The 18145-nt window shown below is 41.0% G+C and overlaps 2 protein-coding genes and 1 pseudogene across 2 annotated transcripts in view; all 3 read right to left on the minus strand.

Annotated features, from left to right (window-relative positions):
- The window catches only part of LOC142847810 (protocadherin beta-4-like), a 147546-nt gene that overhangs the window by 124321 nt on the left and 5080 nt on the right, over positions 1-18145 (minus strand). The gene's annotated exons all lie outside the window — the stretch shown is intronic.
- On the minus strand, positions 97-3578 carry LOC142847789 (protocadherin beta-4-like). The gene has a single exon (XM_075968835.1). It carries the CDS (start codon positions 3159-3161, stop codon positions 777-779), a length of 2385 nt encoding a protein of 794 aa, XP_075824950.1. The 5' UTR covers positions 3162-3578; the 3' UTR covers positions 97-776.
- LOC142847813 (protocadherin beta-6-like) lies at positions 8757-12339 on the minus strand (annotated as a pseudogene).

Raw genomic sequence — 18145 nt, forward strand, 5'->3', positions numbered from 1 at the left:
GGAAGGCAGGACAGGCTGCAGGAAAAGCTAGGACACAGCATCATTTGCTACAGCTTCTCCCCAAAGGGTGGATAGGAAAACAGAAATTTGATCCCTCACCACTCTGAACACTTTAGAGGAGGGGAGGAAATAGGTCAGATTTGGATATTGCTTTTTAAAAAGATTATGCTTAGCAACAGATTAGCAATTTTACTTCATGAAGGGAATAACAAATTATGAGACATTTCCTCTTTAATTTTCACTAAATTGCAATTAATGTAAAGTTTTAATCTTGCGATATTTGAAACACTTGCAGGCACATATATAAAACAAGCACTAACATTTATGTTGCTCACAAGGGTCACAACGGAACATACTAAAGTTCTAATGAAGGGCATCTTGACATGAATTTAGCAGACAAAAGTAGGCTAAGGCCAAATAAAAACTAAGCATTCTAACCTTGAAAAGATAAAGTTATATGGAAAAAGCAGTGACACAATTATACAGAAGTTCAAATTTTCTTATTAGCATTAAGGAGGAAAATAATTCGATGTTATGCTACTAGAGTTATTTGTACTTACGAGAATATTAGTCACCAAAGGCATATAAAATTGAGGAAAATACATATGATGCATATGCTATAATGACAGTCTAACCATGTAAAATACCTACAGGAAAAGTTGGAGCAGTTGGGCATATGCACACATGCAGTAGTTTGAAAAAAGGGTACACATTACACGTATCTATATAAAAGTCTACATGTTGATTCTGAAGATATAGGGGACCACTTTGAATACTTAACTGAAAACAAAGCTATCCCTGCAGTGGGGACTTTCGTTAATTTCTCTCCCAGGATCCTGAAGCAAAAAATTAGGGATCATGGGTTTAAGGAACTTGAACTCACCAGTCCCAGAGTCTCCCCTCAGACACACTTCATACTGATAGCTCTGGGACAGGGTCCCATCACCGCTGACATCCACCAGGTGTCCAGGAAAGTGTCCTTCAGACAACGAGCAGCCACCCACGGAGGTCGCCCTGGCCCTCCTGCACAGCCTCACCCCCACAAACAGCAGCACAGACAAGAGGAAGAGCGAAGACACAGACGCCAAGGCAATGACCAGGTACAAAGTAAGCAGGTCTTCGTCCTGTGTAGGGTCGCGCGCCATCTCTGGCAGAGGCAGGTAGGGCTGAGAGAAGCCATCCACCAGCAGCACATGCAGAGTGACACTGGCAGACCGCGGAGGATCGCCATTGTCCTTGACCAGCAGCAGCAGCCTGTGCTTGGGCGCATCGCGCTCGCTCAGCAGCCTGGAGGTGCGCACCTCGCCATTGTGAGCCCACACGCTGAACAGTCCTGGCTCCGTGGCCTTGAGCAGCTGGAATGACAGCCAGGCATTCTGGCCAGAGTCGCGATCCACAGCCACCACCTTGGTGACCAGGTAGCCAGGCTCTGCCGCCCTGGGCAGCAGCTCTGTGAAGGGCGCAGAGGCGTTCTGCAGCGGGTAGAGCACGAAGGGCGCATTGTCGTTGGCGTCCAGCACCTGCACGCGCACTAGAACCTGGCTGCTGAGCGTGGGCGAGCCTTGGTCTGTAGCGCCAACGAAAAACTCGAAGCTCTTCAGGGCCTCATAGTCCAGAGCCCTGAGCGCAAACAGCTGCCCGTTGTCGGCATTGATGGAGATGAGCGAGAAGAGGGCCAGCTGCGAGTCGTGGGTGGGCAGTAGCGAGTAGGTGACGTGGGCATTGGAGCCTGAGTCTGAGTCTGTGGCTCTGATGGTGCCTATGTGCAGGGCGGGGCTGTTGTTCTCCTGGACAGACAGGGTGTAGGCGCTTTGTGTGAAGGCAGGGGCGTTGTCGTTGACGTCAGAGACCTGCACTGTTATGGTGTGCTGGGTTGTGAGCCTGGGTGTGCCCAGGTCGCTGACTGTGATGGTGATGTTATACTCAGATCGGCTCTCTCTGTCCAGAGGACTCTCCGTCACCAGGGTGTAGAAATTCTTGAAAGTGGATTTGAGGATGAACGGCAGGGTTTCTGGAATAGAACAAATCACCTTTCCATTCTCTCCGGAATCTCGGTCTCCAACTCTGAAGATGCTGATTACGGTCTCGGGAGCATTTTCTGGGACTGAACTGGTCAGTGAAGATATGGTCAGCTCTGGGGCGTTGTCGTTCACATCCACCACCTCTATCAGCACAGCGCCCTTCCCAGAAAGGCCTCCTCCATCCGTGGCCTCGATTTCCACGTGGTAAGACTTAATTTTCTCAAAGTCCAATCCCTTTTTCAGCCGTATTTCTCCCGTGATTTCGTTTATTGAGAACGTCTGTTGAACTTCATCTGACGCTTGGAACAAGCCATAGGAAACTCTCCCAAAGTTGCCAGCATCTGCATCCTGTGCTAGGACAGTCAGGACCGCGGAGTCTGGGGGGCTGCTCTCCAGGACCTGCACCTCATAGGGGGTCTTCACAAATTCAGGGGCATTGTCATTGATATCCAGGATCAGGATTCGAACCATGGCTGTTCCTGACCTAGGTGGAGAGCCCCCATCCAGAGCCGTGAGGGTCAAGCTCAGCTCTGCCTGCTCCTCTCTGTCCAGGGCTCTGTCCTGCACCAATTCTGGGTATTTCTTGCCTTCACTATTATTTCGAGTAAGGACATGAAAATGAAAGTTGGGGTTGACTGTGTACTCTTGAAGCCCATTGCTGCCCACATCCAAATCCTGAGCTAGTTTTAATGAAAACCGTGAGCCTGGTGGGCTATTTTCTGGTATTTTCAAAAGCATTTCCCTATCTGGGAATTCTGGTGAGTGGTCATTTATGTCCTGGATCAGTAATTCTCCTTGAAAATACTGCATTGGTTTTTCCAGAGACACTTGGAAATGCAGCACACAGGGGTCCACAGAGGCACAGAGCTCTTCCCGGTCTAGTTTCTCCCTCAGAAGCAGATCTCCAGTCTCGGGATCCAGCAGCAATCGCTGCTTGTAATCATCAGAAACCACCCTTGCAGACCGGGCTGCCAGGTCCCCAGATCTCATACCCAAGTCCTTGGCCAGATGGGCTACAAAGGAGCCGCTTTCTGTTTCCTCCATGATAGAGTACCGAGTTGTTGGCTCACTCCAAACCTGAACCAAAACCAGCATAAAAATAAAAGCCATGACTTGCCTGTTTGGGTGAATTCTCTCCATCTTCTCCGTGTTGGGAAAGTGAGTGCTTGCATCCAATCCTTTAGCAGTCTGCCAGTGCTTTAAAACGCTGGCTTCTGGTTTCTTTTTTGGAGGGATCTTCACAACGTTGCTGTTAATCTTACATTAATCCAGTATATCCTTGTCCAAGCCCCTTCATAGCTCCGGAGTGCATGCAAAGCTCTTGCCTGCGTCTTTTGTTCTGTTTTCTCACAAGTGATTCCGGGTATTTTAGTGCTTTTTAGTCACAAGCTTAGCCTGCAGCGCCACCCTGTGTCTTCTGGAGGTAACTGAAGCCGTTCTAGTTGTAAGTCACAACACTTGTTCTACTCTTCAAATTAATGCCACGTTGAAAGTGTCTATGTTTTCTTTCCTTTGGCAACATTGTTTTTTCCTTAAACGGCATAGTTTGTAAGGCTGTCCACAACTGTGTATGAGAGGAATAATGAGCACAAACCAGAAGACAGCCAGTCTTCGAACTCATTTGTTTAAGTTTGGAATGATCAGGTAAGCAAAACACAGATTCATATTTCTAAAAGTACTTTCTTACCGTGATGAAAAAGAAGAGTTACATGGTTAACTCCAGCAGTCTATGTGTGATTAGTATAAATTCTTATAGAGGGAATTCACTTTAGACATGCTCCAATGCACAGGCGCATAGATCTAATTCATCAGCTGACCACCCGAGAGCAATAACGCCGAGCGCACACCAGAATCTGACCTTGTCTAACCTTCAGGTTCTAAAGTATTTGAAGCAGTTTGGTGCTCTAAGTTTTGATGTAATCTAAAACTTAAAAAAAATATTTTCTGTATTCAAATAGAAAATAGTATTTATGTATTTAAGACATAAAATCATCCAAAGATTTGACTTCTAATTTATAATATTTCCTTAAATTTGTTCTTCCTTCAATATTTTTTTTTTGCTGTAACAGGACTCCTTGCACTTTCATGTGAAAAATTTAGAGACACTTAGCAACTACTGAGAAAAAAGAAACTGGCTTTTGGGTCATAGACTAGTTTGAGAGTAATCTTTACAACATGGCGTCTTCAATCCATGTACCCTTCCTCCTCACAGAGGCCTTCTGTGCTTTACTGCAGTGTCGTCTGCCCTTCTGTATGAAGTTCATCTACACCCTTGTCTGCTTCTTCTCTAAGATTCCTCTTCCTTTTGAGTCCAAGAAACTTTTCTTCGTTCCCGGTTTGTCCGATGCTAATATGCAGAAATAGGTTATTTTAAGGCAATGATCTTGCCTTCTACACACTTGCTGAATTTGTCTATCAGTGTTTGAGTTTTTGTAGATTATTAGGATGTGAGGTTAATCCATCTATAGCTATATAGATGTTTTCTTTTCCAATTATTAATTTTCTAAAATGTTTTGTGCATTGAGAAAATTGTGTCCTTTTGCCCACAAGGCCTATTTCAATGTAATTGTTGTGTCAAGTCAGTATATTTCTGGGTCAATCCTTTGCAACTGCGGGTTATAAGCTCATTTGGTGTTGGTGTTGCTTTGCCAGTATTTTGTTGAGGCTTTTCAAATCAGTGCTGGAAAGACGCATGGGTACATAACTTTCTCTCCCGCTGTTATATTAGCCTACTTTTGTCACAGTTGCCTCCCATGAATGAGTTTTTTAGTAGTTGCTGATCTGATCTTCATTTTTTCCAACAGTAATATTCGATATATGGTTTTATGAGAAGGGACCCATATTTGAAGTATCAAGTTCATGTCATGTTTTCACGAGAACATAAATACAGCAACCGCTCATTCAGAACAGCAATTTTGGGTGGTGGCTTACTGCTGCAGAGCATAATCAAATTTGCACATTTATTGCCTAGATTGCTGCTGTGAGTTTTCCGTGTGTGTGTGTGTGTGTTGTTGTTGTTGTTGTTGTTGTTGTTCTTTTGTTTTGTTTTGCATTGCTTTGCTTAGTTTCGTTCTGAGACAGGATTTCTCTGTGCAACACTGGCTTCCTGGAACTCATTACGTAGACTAGGAAAGCATCTTGCTCACAAATATCCACGTGCATCTGCCTTCGCAGCACTGAGATTAAAGGTCATCCCACCCGGCTCTCCATGCGACTTTCACTCATCGATTAAGTTAGAAAAATATTTTCCCAGGATCTCATTCTAGCACCTTAAAGAACACAATAACATCTAGGAGGAAGGTGACATTTTCTGAGGCCATTGCTTCTTAGAGAAAACACAGAATTGTAAGCCCCGAGGCAGGTTGGGTCTCGCTCACACACAACTACAGGAATGAAACAGAACTTCTACCCATGTGTGACAAAGTTGAGCCAACCCCCCTTATTTAAAACTTGGATCCCTTGAAATCTGAGTGCAAATGACTATGAGACTCCAGTCTCTATTTTAAAGACCATTAGTGTGGTCAGTGTGAAGCCATAACAACATGAAGGAGCTTCCAAAAGAAGGCAAGAAGCTGATAAAACATCATCACCGAGGATGACTAAGGCCAGGGAAAGATGACTAGACAGCTTCAGTGTTTGTTCTCTCCCCTAGGACATAGAGATCCATAACCACATGGAAAGGCTGCCGATGAAAGAGATTTGATTTGTCCAAATCAAAAGCAGGAGATGACCACTGGGAGCTAAGTGCTAGTTGATATAAAATATGCCAAGTGGAATTGTTGTAAAGGAGGAGGAGAGCTATAGAAACTGCCGTGTATTACATGACTCTTGAGCTCTGGAATAGCAAATGTCAGAACGTGATGAATAAATGAAGTAATCTAAAATAAAATGAGACTTATCACTTTTCTAATAAAACTGGGGGAAAGCAAGTGTGGAAGGAAACGGGATTTACATATAATAACTGAGAAGCTGGTGACACCACACATATAATCAACAGTATTGAGTGATGGAAGAGCAGCAGAAAATGTTTTCATTCTTAAGGATATCACTAACCAAACTATTATTGTTTTGCATTAAACTTGGACAGTGGGTTTTCAAGAAAATGTCTAATTCCTGATTTGTTGTCTTTAAATAAAAAATGAGGCCTAGTGTATACCCATGAAATTATGTTTTGAAAATGAGTAGCTGAATCTCAATCTTGAAATTTTCATTCAATTTTGGTGCTGTCAATAGTAACCGGAGGGCAATAGAAGCACAGATTAGAGATCCAAGGATCTGAAAGAGTTTTCTGAGAGTTAATTGGATAGGCAGAAAAATCTTGTATGGAATCTCTCCCCATCGCTGAAATTAAAGACATTAATAAGCTCAATTTGGAATTAAATTAAAGATTAATGCATTATTTTACAGTTCTCTGAGTTTTTGGGGAAACCAGCTCCATAGAGATTGGTGTTATTCTGACAAAATTAAATTGTTGTCCCCTTTTCTGAATATAAATTGTTCTTTTGTTTTTTGAGACAGGGTTTCTCTGTGTTACAGTCCTAGCTGTCCTGGAACTAGTTCTTATAGACCAGGCCTGCCTTGAACTCACAGAGATTCTCCTGACTCTGCCTCCGAAGTGCTGGGATTAAAAAGGCATGTGCCACCACTGCCCAGTGAATTGTTCTTTTGATTTGATGTGTAGATAACTTTAAGATAAATCTTTAAGTCCTCAAAAAATTCATTGATTTCCTAATTGTTGCAAGTTTATTATCCAGTGACAGCAAATTGAGCACCAGTTTTGAATGAGACATTGTGTGATGTACTACAAGCTCAACTCTAAGAAAACCCAAAAGAGGGCTGGAGAGATGGCTCAGTGGTTAAGAGTGCCTGCTCTTAACCTGCTCTTCCAGAGGTCCTGAGTTCAATTCCCAGCAACCACATGGTGGCTCACAACCATCTGTAATGAGATCTGGTGCCCTCTTCTGTCCTGCAGGCATACACGCAGACAGAATATTGTATACGTAATAAATAAGTAAATATTTTTAAAAAAGAAAAAGAAAACCCAAAAGAGCTCTTTGAGACTATTTGTTGTCTACTGGAGTTATTTAGCAGTAAGAGAACTCAATTTTTGTTTAATTTTGTTTCCTCTTCAAACACTGAAATTTCAGTAATACCAACTTGTCCATAAATGATAGTAACCTTAATACTAGGAAAATGATAGACAAAGTCATCTCTTTCACTGATATCAGACTTGCAGTTTGAAAAATGCCCCCAAAGTACAACAACAGTTAGCAGAATTGGAAGCCAGCCTAGGCTACACAGAGAAATGAGTAAGAACCTATCTCAAAATATAGGTGATAGCTGTAGTTTGGGAAAACAATTCAAATAAAAGGCTAAATGATTTCTAAGTTCCCAGAAATAAAAATAACTTTGAACCAAGACTGATTATTTTATGTCATCAAATTCAGCCCAGGTTATCTTATCAGCTTGGAAAATTTTTGGGCCAACTTTGTAAACAGAGTAAAAATATAGTCCATCCACAGATTAAATTATTAATAGGATCTGGGTCTGTGGGTGCAGATCAGTGATTGAAGGCACACCTTGAACACCATGGGCCCCAGGCTTTGGACACACACAAACACAGGCACACTCAGACACACACACATACACACACACTCACACACATGGGCATCCCTACTGATAGTATCTTCTTCTTTGTCTTCAGGTTGTAGATAGATTATCAGCATACAGCCCTTCCCTCATTAGTGGGATATTATACATTCTATATAATAATTATACCTCTCAAAAATAATTGTTACATGAATTGCATAATTCCAAAGAAATTGAAGATATGTATGAAAGAATAAAAATCCAACAAAAATTTTCATACAAAATATTTAGGCTTGACAGAAAGATGTTTTCCCAATTATTCAGAATTCATACCACAATGCTTGTTTACATAAATTTTTTATGCTAGAGAGCTTCCTTCATGGAAAGTGATTCCCCAACTCTTGCAAGCATTGAAGAGTGGTTATGATTATACAACTGCACTTATTAGTGATTAAGAATATGTCAATATTTTCCCCATAACTCTTAAATCCCCCCTTTTGCTTTCATGTACTTCTTGTCTTTTAGAGGGTGATCATTTGGCTTAAATGACCTACAGCTCCATGTCTCTCAAAATATTTTCATTCTCGATGCCCGAATTAAGTAACTCCATCGTTCTTATGTGTGTCCATTCTTGACCCTCCAGAGTTACCAAAACAATTTTCAAGTTTTTATGAGTTCTATTATTTTTCTTGTAGACAAAACACTTGAATGTTAGATAGATATATCTGGATGGTAATACAGTAAAAGTAATTTTTAAATAAATTTGACCAAGAAAAATGGTTGGTTATGTGAAACATTATAAAATTTTTTTAACTCAAAATGGCCATATTTTGGGTTTTGGTTGCTTCCATGTGTTCTTTTTAGTTTTAGAAAAACTAAACTTCCCCAGTGGTATGGCTTTTTCCTATTATAAATTCCTATATTTGTACACTCTTCAGTTAAAATGTTGTAGGAAGGATACTGGTGTGGATTGGCAGATTTCATTCCCAACAATCCTACATCATGACAGATGGAAATAGAAAGGAAGAACCTATTGATAGATAGTTCCCCCGAGTCACCTTATTTATGGCAAGTAAGTATTAATGATAAAAAGACCAAAAACACTTAAAAGCCATTCATCTGCATAGTTTGTGGAAAGTTTATTGGGTACTCATGTTTATACAGCATTTATAAATCAGCTTGTCATCCAAACACATGGCTCACTAGATGTCTTCTCATACAAGGTAAAAGCACACTCAGCCACTAGCAATGGCTTAGGTCAAACAACGTTATTTCTGGTACATTTTAGAAGCCATTTTGGCCTGTATTTAAGCAAATAAAGTCTTGAAATACTAACTGTGATTGTCAGTAGAGATGACAAATTGAACAACATACTCGTTTCATTTATGTACAAAACATGGACACTATGAGAGATGACTGTATCTCATGCTCACCCTTCATTAGCTGTACACAACGCTGTGTGTGCAGAAGTGTGGGTGAGGGAAACACATACATGCACGATGGCGTTACTTTGTTCAGGCATCAAGAACGAAAATGTCATTTGGGGGGACATGGAGCGACAGATCTTTTAAGCTAAGTGGTCACCCTCTAAAAGACAAGACGTACGTGAAACCAAAATGGGACACTTAAGATTGTCATGGGGAGGAAAACAGAGGATTAAAGAATGTGATGAGTGAACGGTATCAAGGTGTGGTGTGTGCACCTCTGAAAATGTCACAATGGCGCTGAACACTGAAAACTTACCAAGCTGGAGCGAAAGTGAACGTCAAAATGAATGATACACAGCAAGTTATATGCATAGCCTCAATAAGACACCATTTGAAGTGAGTGTTGCAGAAATCCATGCTGGTTATAATGAAGAGGAAGAAATGAGTTCCTAAGAAAACTATTTGAAATGATGAGAGAAACACAACAGAGTTATATATCCCCCGCCCAAATTACTGAAGGAAAAAAAATGCTCACAAAAGAAAAAAAACATTCCGTTAAAAAAAGGAATAAAATCAATGTAGAAACATATTGTCTCAAAGATTACTGAATGCAAAGGAAAATATCAACAACCAAGCAACAAATTCTGATTCGGTTATGGAACCCTAGGTCTCTCAGATACTGAACGTGAGCTAGGGGTTCTGAAAAATACCATTGGAAATAATGGGGTTGAAGAATTTGAAATCTGTGGTCCCCGAGTCTCCAGCCAGACATACCTCATATTGATAATCCTGGGAGAGGGTCCCCATGCCGCTGACATCAACCAGGTGTCCAGGAAAGTGTCCTTCAGGCACAGAGCAGCCACTCAGCGAGGATGCCCTGGCTCTCCTGCACAGCCTCACACCCACAAATAGCAGCACAGACAAGAGAAAGAGCGAAGACACAGATGCCAAGGCTATGACCAAATAGAGTGTGAGCGAGTCCTTATTATCCTGCGGGGGTCTCGCGCCACCTCAGGCAGAGGCAGGTAGGGCTGAGAGAAGCCATCCACCAGCAGCACATGCAGAGTGACACTGGCAGACCGCGGAGGATCGCCATTGTCCTTGACCAGCAGCAGCAGCCTGTGCTTGGGCACATCGCGCTCACTCAGCAGCCTGGAGGTGCGCACTTCGCCATTGTGAGCCCACACGCTGAACAGTCCTGGATCCGTGGCCTTGAGCAGCTGAAACGACAGCCAGGCATTCTGGCCAGAGTCGCGGTCCACAGCCACCACCTTGGTGACAAGGTAGCCGGGCTCCGCCGCCCTTGGCAACAGCTCTGTGTAGGGAGCAGAGGTGTTCTGCAGCGGGTAGAGCACAAAGGGCGCATTGTCATTGGCGTCCAGCACCTGCACGCGCACTAGCGCCTGGCTGCTGAGCGCGGGCGAGCCTTGGTCTGTTGCCCCCACGTGGAACTCGAAGGTCTGCAGGGCCTCGTAGTCCAGCGCCCTGAGCGCGAACAGCTGCCCATTGTCGGCATTGATGGAGATGAGCGAGGAGAGGTCCAACTGCGGGTCGTGGGTTGGCAGCAGCGAATAGGTGATGTGGGCATTGGAGCCCGAGTCTGAGTCTGTGGCTCTGATGGTGCCTATGTGCAGGGCGGGGCTGTTGTTCTCGTGGACAAACAGGGTGTAGGAGCTTTGTGTGAAGGCGGGAGCGTTGTCGTTGCCGTCAGAGACCTCCACTGTTATGGTGTGCTGGGTTGTGAGCCTGGGTGTGCCCATGTCGCTGACTGTGATGGTGATGTTATACTCAGCTCTGCTCTCTCTGTCCAGGGGCCCCTCTGTCACTAAAGTGTAATAGTTCTTGAAAGTGGGTTTTAAGAGAAATGGGAGATCATTCTGAATAGAACACATCGTTCTTCCATTGTCCCCAGAATCTGGGTCAGCAACAAGGAAAACAGTAACTACAACCTCAGGAGCATTTTCTGGGATTGAACTAGTGAGCGAAGATATGGTGAGTTTAGGGGCATTGTCATTCACATCCATCACCTGTATAGCTACGCTGCATTTTCCTGAAAGACCTCCACTATCCGTGGCTATAATTTCCATGTTATAATACTGAGTTTCCTCAAAATCCAATACCCTTTTAAGACGAATTTCTCCTGTGACCTGGTCTATTACAAATGGTTGAGAAACTTCACCACCTTGAAACAGAGAGTAGGCTACATTCCCATTTATCCCAGCATCTAAATCCCTGGCAGACACCGTTAAAACTAAGGTATTAAGGGGGCTGTTCTCAGGGACTTGAACCTCATAGAGTGACTGTACAAACTGGGGAGCATTATCATTGATGTCCAAGACTTCAATGCGAACTGTGGTGGTCCCAGACCTGGGTGGCGACCCACCATCCACAGCAGTGAGGGTTAAAGTGAGCTCAGGCTGCTCCTCCCTGTCCAGGGCTCTGTCCAGCACCAGCTCTGGGTATTTCCTGCCATCAGCACGACTGTGAGTAACGACATGGAAGTGGAGGTTGGGGCTGACTGTGTAATTCTGAACAGCATTGCTGCCTATGTCAGGATCCTGAGCTGCCTTCAGAGGGAACACAGTCCCTGGCTGGGCGATTTCTTGAATTTTTAGGAGCATTTCCCTTTGAGGGAACTCTGGAGAATGGTCGTTTATGTCTGTGAGCTGCAGGTCAGTTTGGAAGAACTGCACAGGGTTTTCCAGTATCAGCTGGAAGTGCAGCACACAGGGTTCTGTCGCCCCACACAGCTCCTCGCGGTCTGCTTTTTCCTTCAGAAACAAATTCCCGGTTTCTGAATCCAGCTGCAAGAGCTCTTTGTACCCACCGTGATGAATTTTCACCCCTCTGGTGGCCAGTTCCCCCACCTTGAGCCCCAGATCTTTTGCCAGGTTAGCCACCAAGTATCCAGTCTCTGTTTCTTCTGGCATGGAATATCTTATTGTCTTACAGTCAGCCTCCCACAAAAGCAACAGTATAGTAAGAAAAACGACTTGCCTTTTCTCTGCTGTTTTTGCTAGAGCTGTCTCCATCGTTCAGATGTAGTCCAGATGGTGCTCCTTCTTCTTAATCTTGTCTCAATCCACACAGTTAACGTTTGGTGAAATAACCTCCAATTAAATCTTACTGAATTGCTTCCGGGAGTCTTTCCCCCAAGACCTTAAGTAAATGTCCCCTTCTTTCCTGGAACACTCAGCATTCTGATTCTGGGGAATGGCGTCCTGGGCATTCTCGGATCCCTTGTTGAACAAATTCTTAGTCTGCAGCGCCACCGTGCGTACTATTCTAGTATTGCAAATAGTGTGGTTCACTTGTTCTCAGTTTCAGCACTATGTTTAAACACCCTTTCAGATACAGAATTGTCCTCCATTGCATGCTCTGATCTTAGCAACCAGAAATTTTAACACATTTGTTAATTTTCAGTGAACATAATTTTTTAAATGAACAAAATGGCATATTGATCAAAAGGCGTTTTTAATACAGAGGTTCAATATAAAAGATTATCTATGAAATATTTGAATATTCCCAAATTACTCTTCATTGAAATGTTACATACATACAAAAACTGGCACTGAACTTAAGTCTACAGAACAGCAAAGAGTCACGACGTTAATATAGATGAATACGTCTAGAGGAATAAATAGCTCCTATCTCAATAATGTCCCCATGCCATTCATTATCTTCTACTCTGGTCCTCGGCACCGCACTGACTTTTGTTGCCATAGGATATTTTTCCTTTCTTAGAACTTTTATAAAGCAGTGCCAGTAGAGTGCCTCTCTGTCGTGGGATCGCTCCCCGCTGTCATTTTCCTTGGGTAGCGGATCTGTGGTATGCTCTTTTCATTGTTTATGACATTCCTCCAGGTTTGTGTTATTAGTTGCATATACTCCAGTTAAGGATCATTGTGGGTTTCAGGTTTGAGTTTTAGTTGTTGTTTGTTTTGTTTTTAGACAAGACCTCTCTACATAGCCCCGGCCGTACTGGAACTCATTGTGTAGATTAGGCCAAACTTGAACTCACAGAACTGCCTGCCTTCACCTTCCGAGTTCTGTGATTAAACGCATGTGCCACCACTTTGAATTTTGAATGTTACCCCCATGAACAATCCTTCATACATTCCAGGTATAAAATGCGCCTATCATATGTATCAGAGCTGTTTATTGTCCATCAAAGTGTAGAGATACATTTATCCTTGGCACACACTGTGAGGTAGTCTTCAGAATTAGTTGTGCTGCGCTGCCCCTGGTGACTCAACCCTGTAGTCCCATCTCTGGGAAGACACACATGGGATATCTCTCAAGTTCAGGGCCAGTGTGGGATATATAGTGTGTCACTCTCTCAGCAGTCTTTCTTTAAAACCTAGGAATAGAGATGCAGCTCAATAATGGAATGTTTGCTTGGGTTTCATTCCCAGCAATGTGAAAAAGTAATTCCAGCAACGCATGGGGATTCCAGCTGCTCCATAATCTTGTCAACATTTGATGCTGTCGTTCCAGTTTTAACCACTCTAGTAGGGATGCCATGGTGTACATTTAAGTAGCATTTCCCTGGGGGTTAATGAAATGATGCAAACTTTCACATGCTTATTGACCATTCAGATGCATTCTCATGATGAGGTCTTTTATACATTTTTCTGTTTGAGGCATTGGTCTGATGGCTTCTTGGTCTGCAGAAGAATCTTTATTCTTAGTATAATCCAATTTTTGCTTATGTATATTGTAAATAATTTTTCAATTCTATGCTTTCTTTTTGGGCCTTCTTATGGTGTCTTTGAGAAACAAAAGTTAGTATCTTTAACTTGGTTTGATCTGCCAACATTTTCCATTTCTGAGTAACACCTTTCTCCTATTTAAATCCTTCCATCCTCAAGGTCATAGCAAATCTTGTGAACTTGGAATGACTTTCACTTTTCACATTTAAATGTATAATCACCGCAAACTCAAGTGCATGATATTAGGGTCCATATTTTCACAAATCCGTTGCATTCTGTACTGAAAAGATGACCCATTGCCCATCGTTTCTGAGTTGTCACAATGTCCTAAGTCAGGTGATCATGAATCAGCTCAAAGATTCCATTTGCCTGAATATCAAAGAGTAATGCTATGCTCTCTTATTTCTCATAGCTCTATAATATGTTTATTATCTTCAGAGTAAGTTTTCCTCTGAAAAGATGAGTTTTAAGAAATTTTAAATTCACAGAAAAAATAATTAAAGACATAGAGAATCTCCACAGCTGGGCACACTCTTCCTCCTATCATTCCCTCCAGAATGGTACATTTCTTATAACTGAGCTTCAATATTAGCACATTTTTTCCTGAGTTCAGCACTTTAATTGGGATTCCCTCTGTGTACTCTATACTATATAAATTTGAATTAATTCATCATGCATCCATTTCAGAGTACCACAAAGTAGTTCCCCTGACCCCAAATCTTCAAAATCTGTTTATTTAAACTTCTTCTCTCTTTTCTGAATCTCTGGAAATCATTTATCTTTTTTTTTGAGACAGAGTTTCTTTGCATAGCTGTGGCTGTCCTGGAACTCACTCTGTAGATCAGGCTGTCCTCAAACTCTATGATCCACCTGCCTTTGCCCCCTGAGGGCTGGGATTAAAGATTTGTGAAAGCACTGCCCAGCTCACTTAGCGTTTTTACTGTGCAAGCTTTTGTCTTTTTTAAATGTTATGAATTAAAAGTTTTCTAGTTTTGCTTCTGCGATGAATATGTGTTTAAGGTTTCTCAATGCCTTTTCATGGAGAGTTCATTGCATTTTGATATTAAATAAGATTCTGTCTTGTGATTGCATCAGACTTTCTCAGTTTCACTTACTGAAGGATCTTGATCACTGAAAAGTTTGGCAAGTGATTTAAAAGATTGCAATAAATACCACACCCCAGTTTCTATGTAGTCTAAAATTTAGGCTAATTTGACAAATACAAAAAAAATGAATAAAAATGTGCTTGGTTTTGCAAGAAGCTGCAAAACTAACTTCTAAAATAGCTGTACTGTTCTCATTCCCACAGTCCATGAATAAGGGTCCTTTGTGCTTCCTGTCACTTCAGCTGGTGGTGGTGTCTGTGTTTTGGAGTCTGGCTGTTCTGCATTATGGCTGTGCAGTTATCTCTTTGTTACTTGAACTTAGTTGCATTTGCCTAATGTCATTGATATGGAGTCTCTTCCCATGTGCTTACTTGCTAACTCTGAGTCTTTTTTAGTACGTATTAGGATCTTTGGCACATTTTTACGCGATATTGTTTTCTCAGTGTTGAGTCTTGGACGTCTTTATATGTTCTGGATAGCTCTCTTTAATCAAACACATCCACTGGCAGCAATTTTTCCTGGTCTGTGAATTGTTTTTGTTTTGTTTCATTTTCAAATTTTCTTTGTAGAATCTTTTGAAGAGCAGAAATTTTAATTTGAATTAAATCTGTATCAGCAGTTCTTTCTTCCGTGTATTACACTATTGTTGGAGTATACTCAGCGTTATTTTGGATTAAGATTGCTTTATATTTTCTCTTTGTATATAAATACAGAATATATATTCTCCCCATCGAATTCACAAAGAAATGTTGAAGCTTTTGCTTAAGATTTTATGTTAAAGGAAGTTGTTAGTTTGTTCTTGGCTGCCTAGACCATGAAATAATCACTCAGAAACTATATAATTTGCAATACTGTTTGGCCAATAGCTTATGCATATTGCTAGCTAGCTCTTATATCATAAACTAACCCATCTCCATTAATCTGTGCATCACCATGAGGTGTGGCCTACCAGCAAAGTTTCAGTGGGCACCAGCAGAGGCATCTGTCTCCTCCAGCAGCTACATGGCTTCTCATAAATCCCGCCTACTCCATCTGTCTGCATCTCTGTTTGGATTTTCCTTCTGGCTTTACTCTGTTTAGCCATTGGCCAAAAGCAGCTTCTTTATTACCCAATGGCAATAAAACATAATCACAGCATGCAGAGGGGAATCCCATATCAATTTTACAATTTCTATTGATTGTTTTAAAGGTAAACAAAATTTCATTCACAGATTCTTTCCAATAGACTATTATGCATTCCTCAATTGACTTAGATCTTTATATTTTTTCTCAATAATGCTTGATCTTCCTGCTTTATAACTCCCAATTAGATTTGTTTCTACGGGTTTATATATTTGAAAGTCATTTTAAATGCTTTTAAATTTTTTCACTTTTTCTTCATTTAAACAGAACTCAAGCATGTTATTAACTTTGCATCTACTGGAATTCCTGACTCCACTGATAACTTCTCATTACAGTGTCTTCATGGCTTCTATGTATATGATTCCATCATTTAAAATATAATTTTATTCCTTCTGTTGTGGCTTTTACAACTTCTTTGCCTTATCCCTCTTGATGAGACTGGTTGTATAATCTTGGTACTAGACAGGGTGGACATCATCGTCTCATTGTTGATTGTCCTCAGAAATTATCCAATAATTTACCTCCAGTGATATTTACTAAATTTGTATTTGTTTAATTCTTCTGAAATAGATTTCTTCTGTGCAGCCTGCACTGTTTTAAACTCCCTACATAGGCCAAGTTGATCTCAAACTCACAGACATCCACCTGCTTCTGCCTACTGAAATTAAAGGCATATGCCACCACATCTGACTACTGTATACTTTTGAGCATACTTAAAATTCCTTTCCACGTTCATTTGTTTACATTTTATCCATTTGATTGTGATGGATTTTGTTCAGAAAGTTTTTCTGTACCCATTTAGATTAATCATTCTGGTTTTCGCCTTTATCTATTGCAGTGGTACATTATAGTGGTCAAATTTCAAATAATGAACTTGTGTTAGAAATAGTAATTCATTATTTTTTATCTTGCATATATCTGGTTTGATTGCCTTTAAAAAAAGAAAAATGATTTGTTTTGTCATTTCTTTCTTGCAGTGTCCCTTTGAAGTCTGGATGTCTAACCCATTCAGAGATGCTGGTACCCAGCCGAGTTATGCTATGTTGACTACTTCTACATGTTTATACGTTTGCATTAGTTCTTATATGCCTGCTTGTAATAATTCAGTATGTGTAATAGATTTATATAATACCTTTATCTAAGACATGATTGATCAGATTTTATATTTTCCTCAGTTTTGAATTTCAAATAGCATTCTACATTAATTATCAAATGCAACAATATTTTCCTTATAACTTTTGACATCCAAAGATTATTTAAGACAAAAATAAATGCATTGTGTATGGAAAAACATGATAACTGATCAAAGAGACAATGGCCCACTAGTTCAGATGATTTCATCACCTGAATACATTCAAGTTTTATTTTTTTACCAAATATCTTGCACACATTAACCATGCACACAATTCTTATATAATGTGTATATTGACTCTAAACTTTCAGTACAAATGAGATAGAAATAGAGGAGTGAAAAATAAGAGATAACAAGAGGGAGAGCAAAGATGGCAGGGAGGAAAAGAAAGGTACAGCTGCCATTGTATGAGAAAAAGGCCATTGGAAAGAAGTGCTTTCTCGTGGATCTGATCTCCTTGTACTAAGACTTCTCAGAAAAGTACAGGAGAGAGAGACAAGGTTAACGATAGTAACTCCACATAGTAAACCTATGATAACCAGAAAGTAGAATACATGATGGTGTAATTTATCTGATAGAAGTTGTACATGTAGACTATATAGGTGTGTGTGTATATATGAATTCTCCATCATGAAGATGTGGTCATCTCAATGCTTATATCTAAAGGAACCAAGGGAGGATTGAGAGATGAAAACTCAATCCCATGGTAAATATAAAGATCACATGAGGTCTTTAGTTGTCACAAATAATGAAGCTAGAAATAAATTATCATTGGAACAAATTTATAAACATAACTTTAAATAATTCTACATATTTGCTGGCTGACAGTCTTGGGGTAAGCTGAGGTGACATAGAGTCAGTGGGCTGGCGTAGCAGGGAGAAATAAAGACGTAAAGTCAAGGGACATGGAGAATAGAATGAGAATCTCAAAAAATAAAGTTTCCAGAGAGATATAATAAAGAGAAGGGAGAAAAACACAAAACTCAAATAGAAAATTGTTTTTTTTTTCTAAAAATAGACTTAAAATATCCTTAAG

This window comes from Microtus pennsylvanicus, chromosome 4 (assembly GCF_037038515.1).
Source record: "Microtus pennsylvanicus isolate mMicPen1 chromosome 4, mMicPen1.hap1, whole genome shotgun sequence".
NCBI lineage: Eukaryota > Metazoa > Chordata > Mammalia > Rodentia > Cricetidae > Microtus > Microtus pennsylvanicus.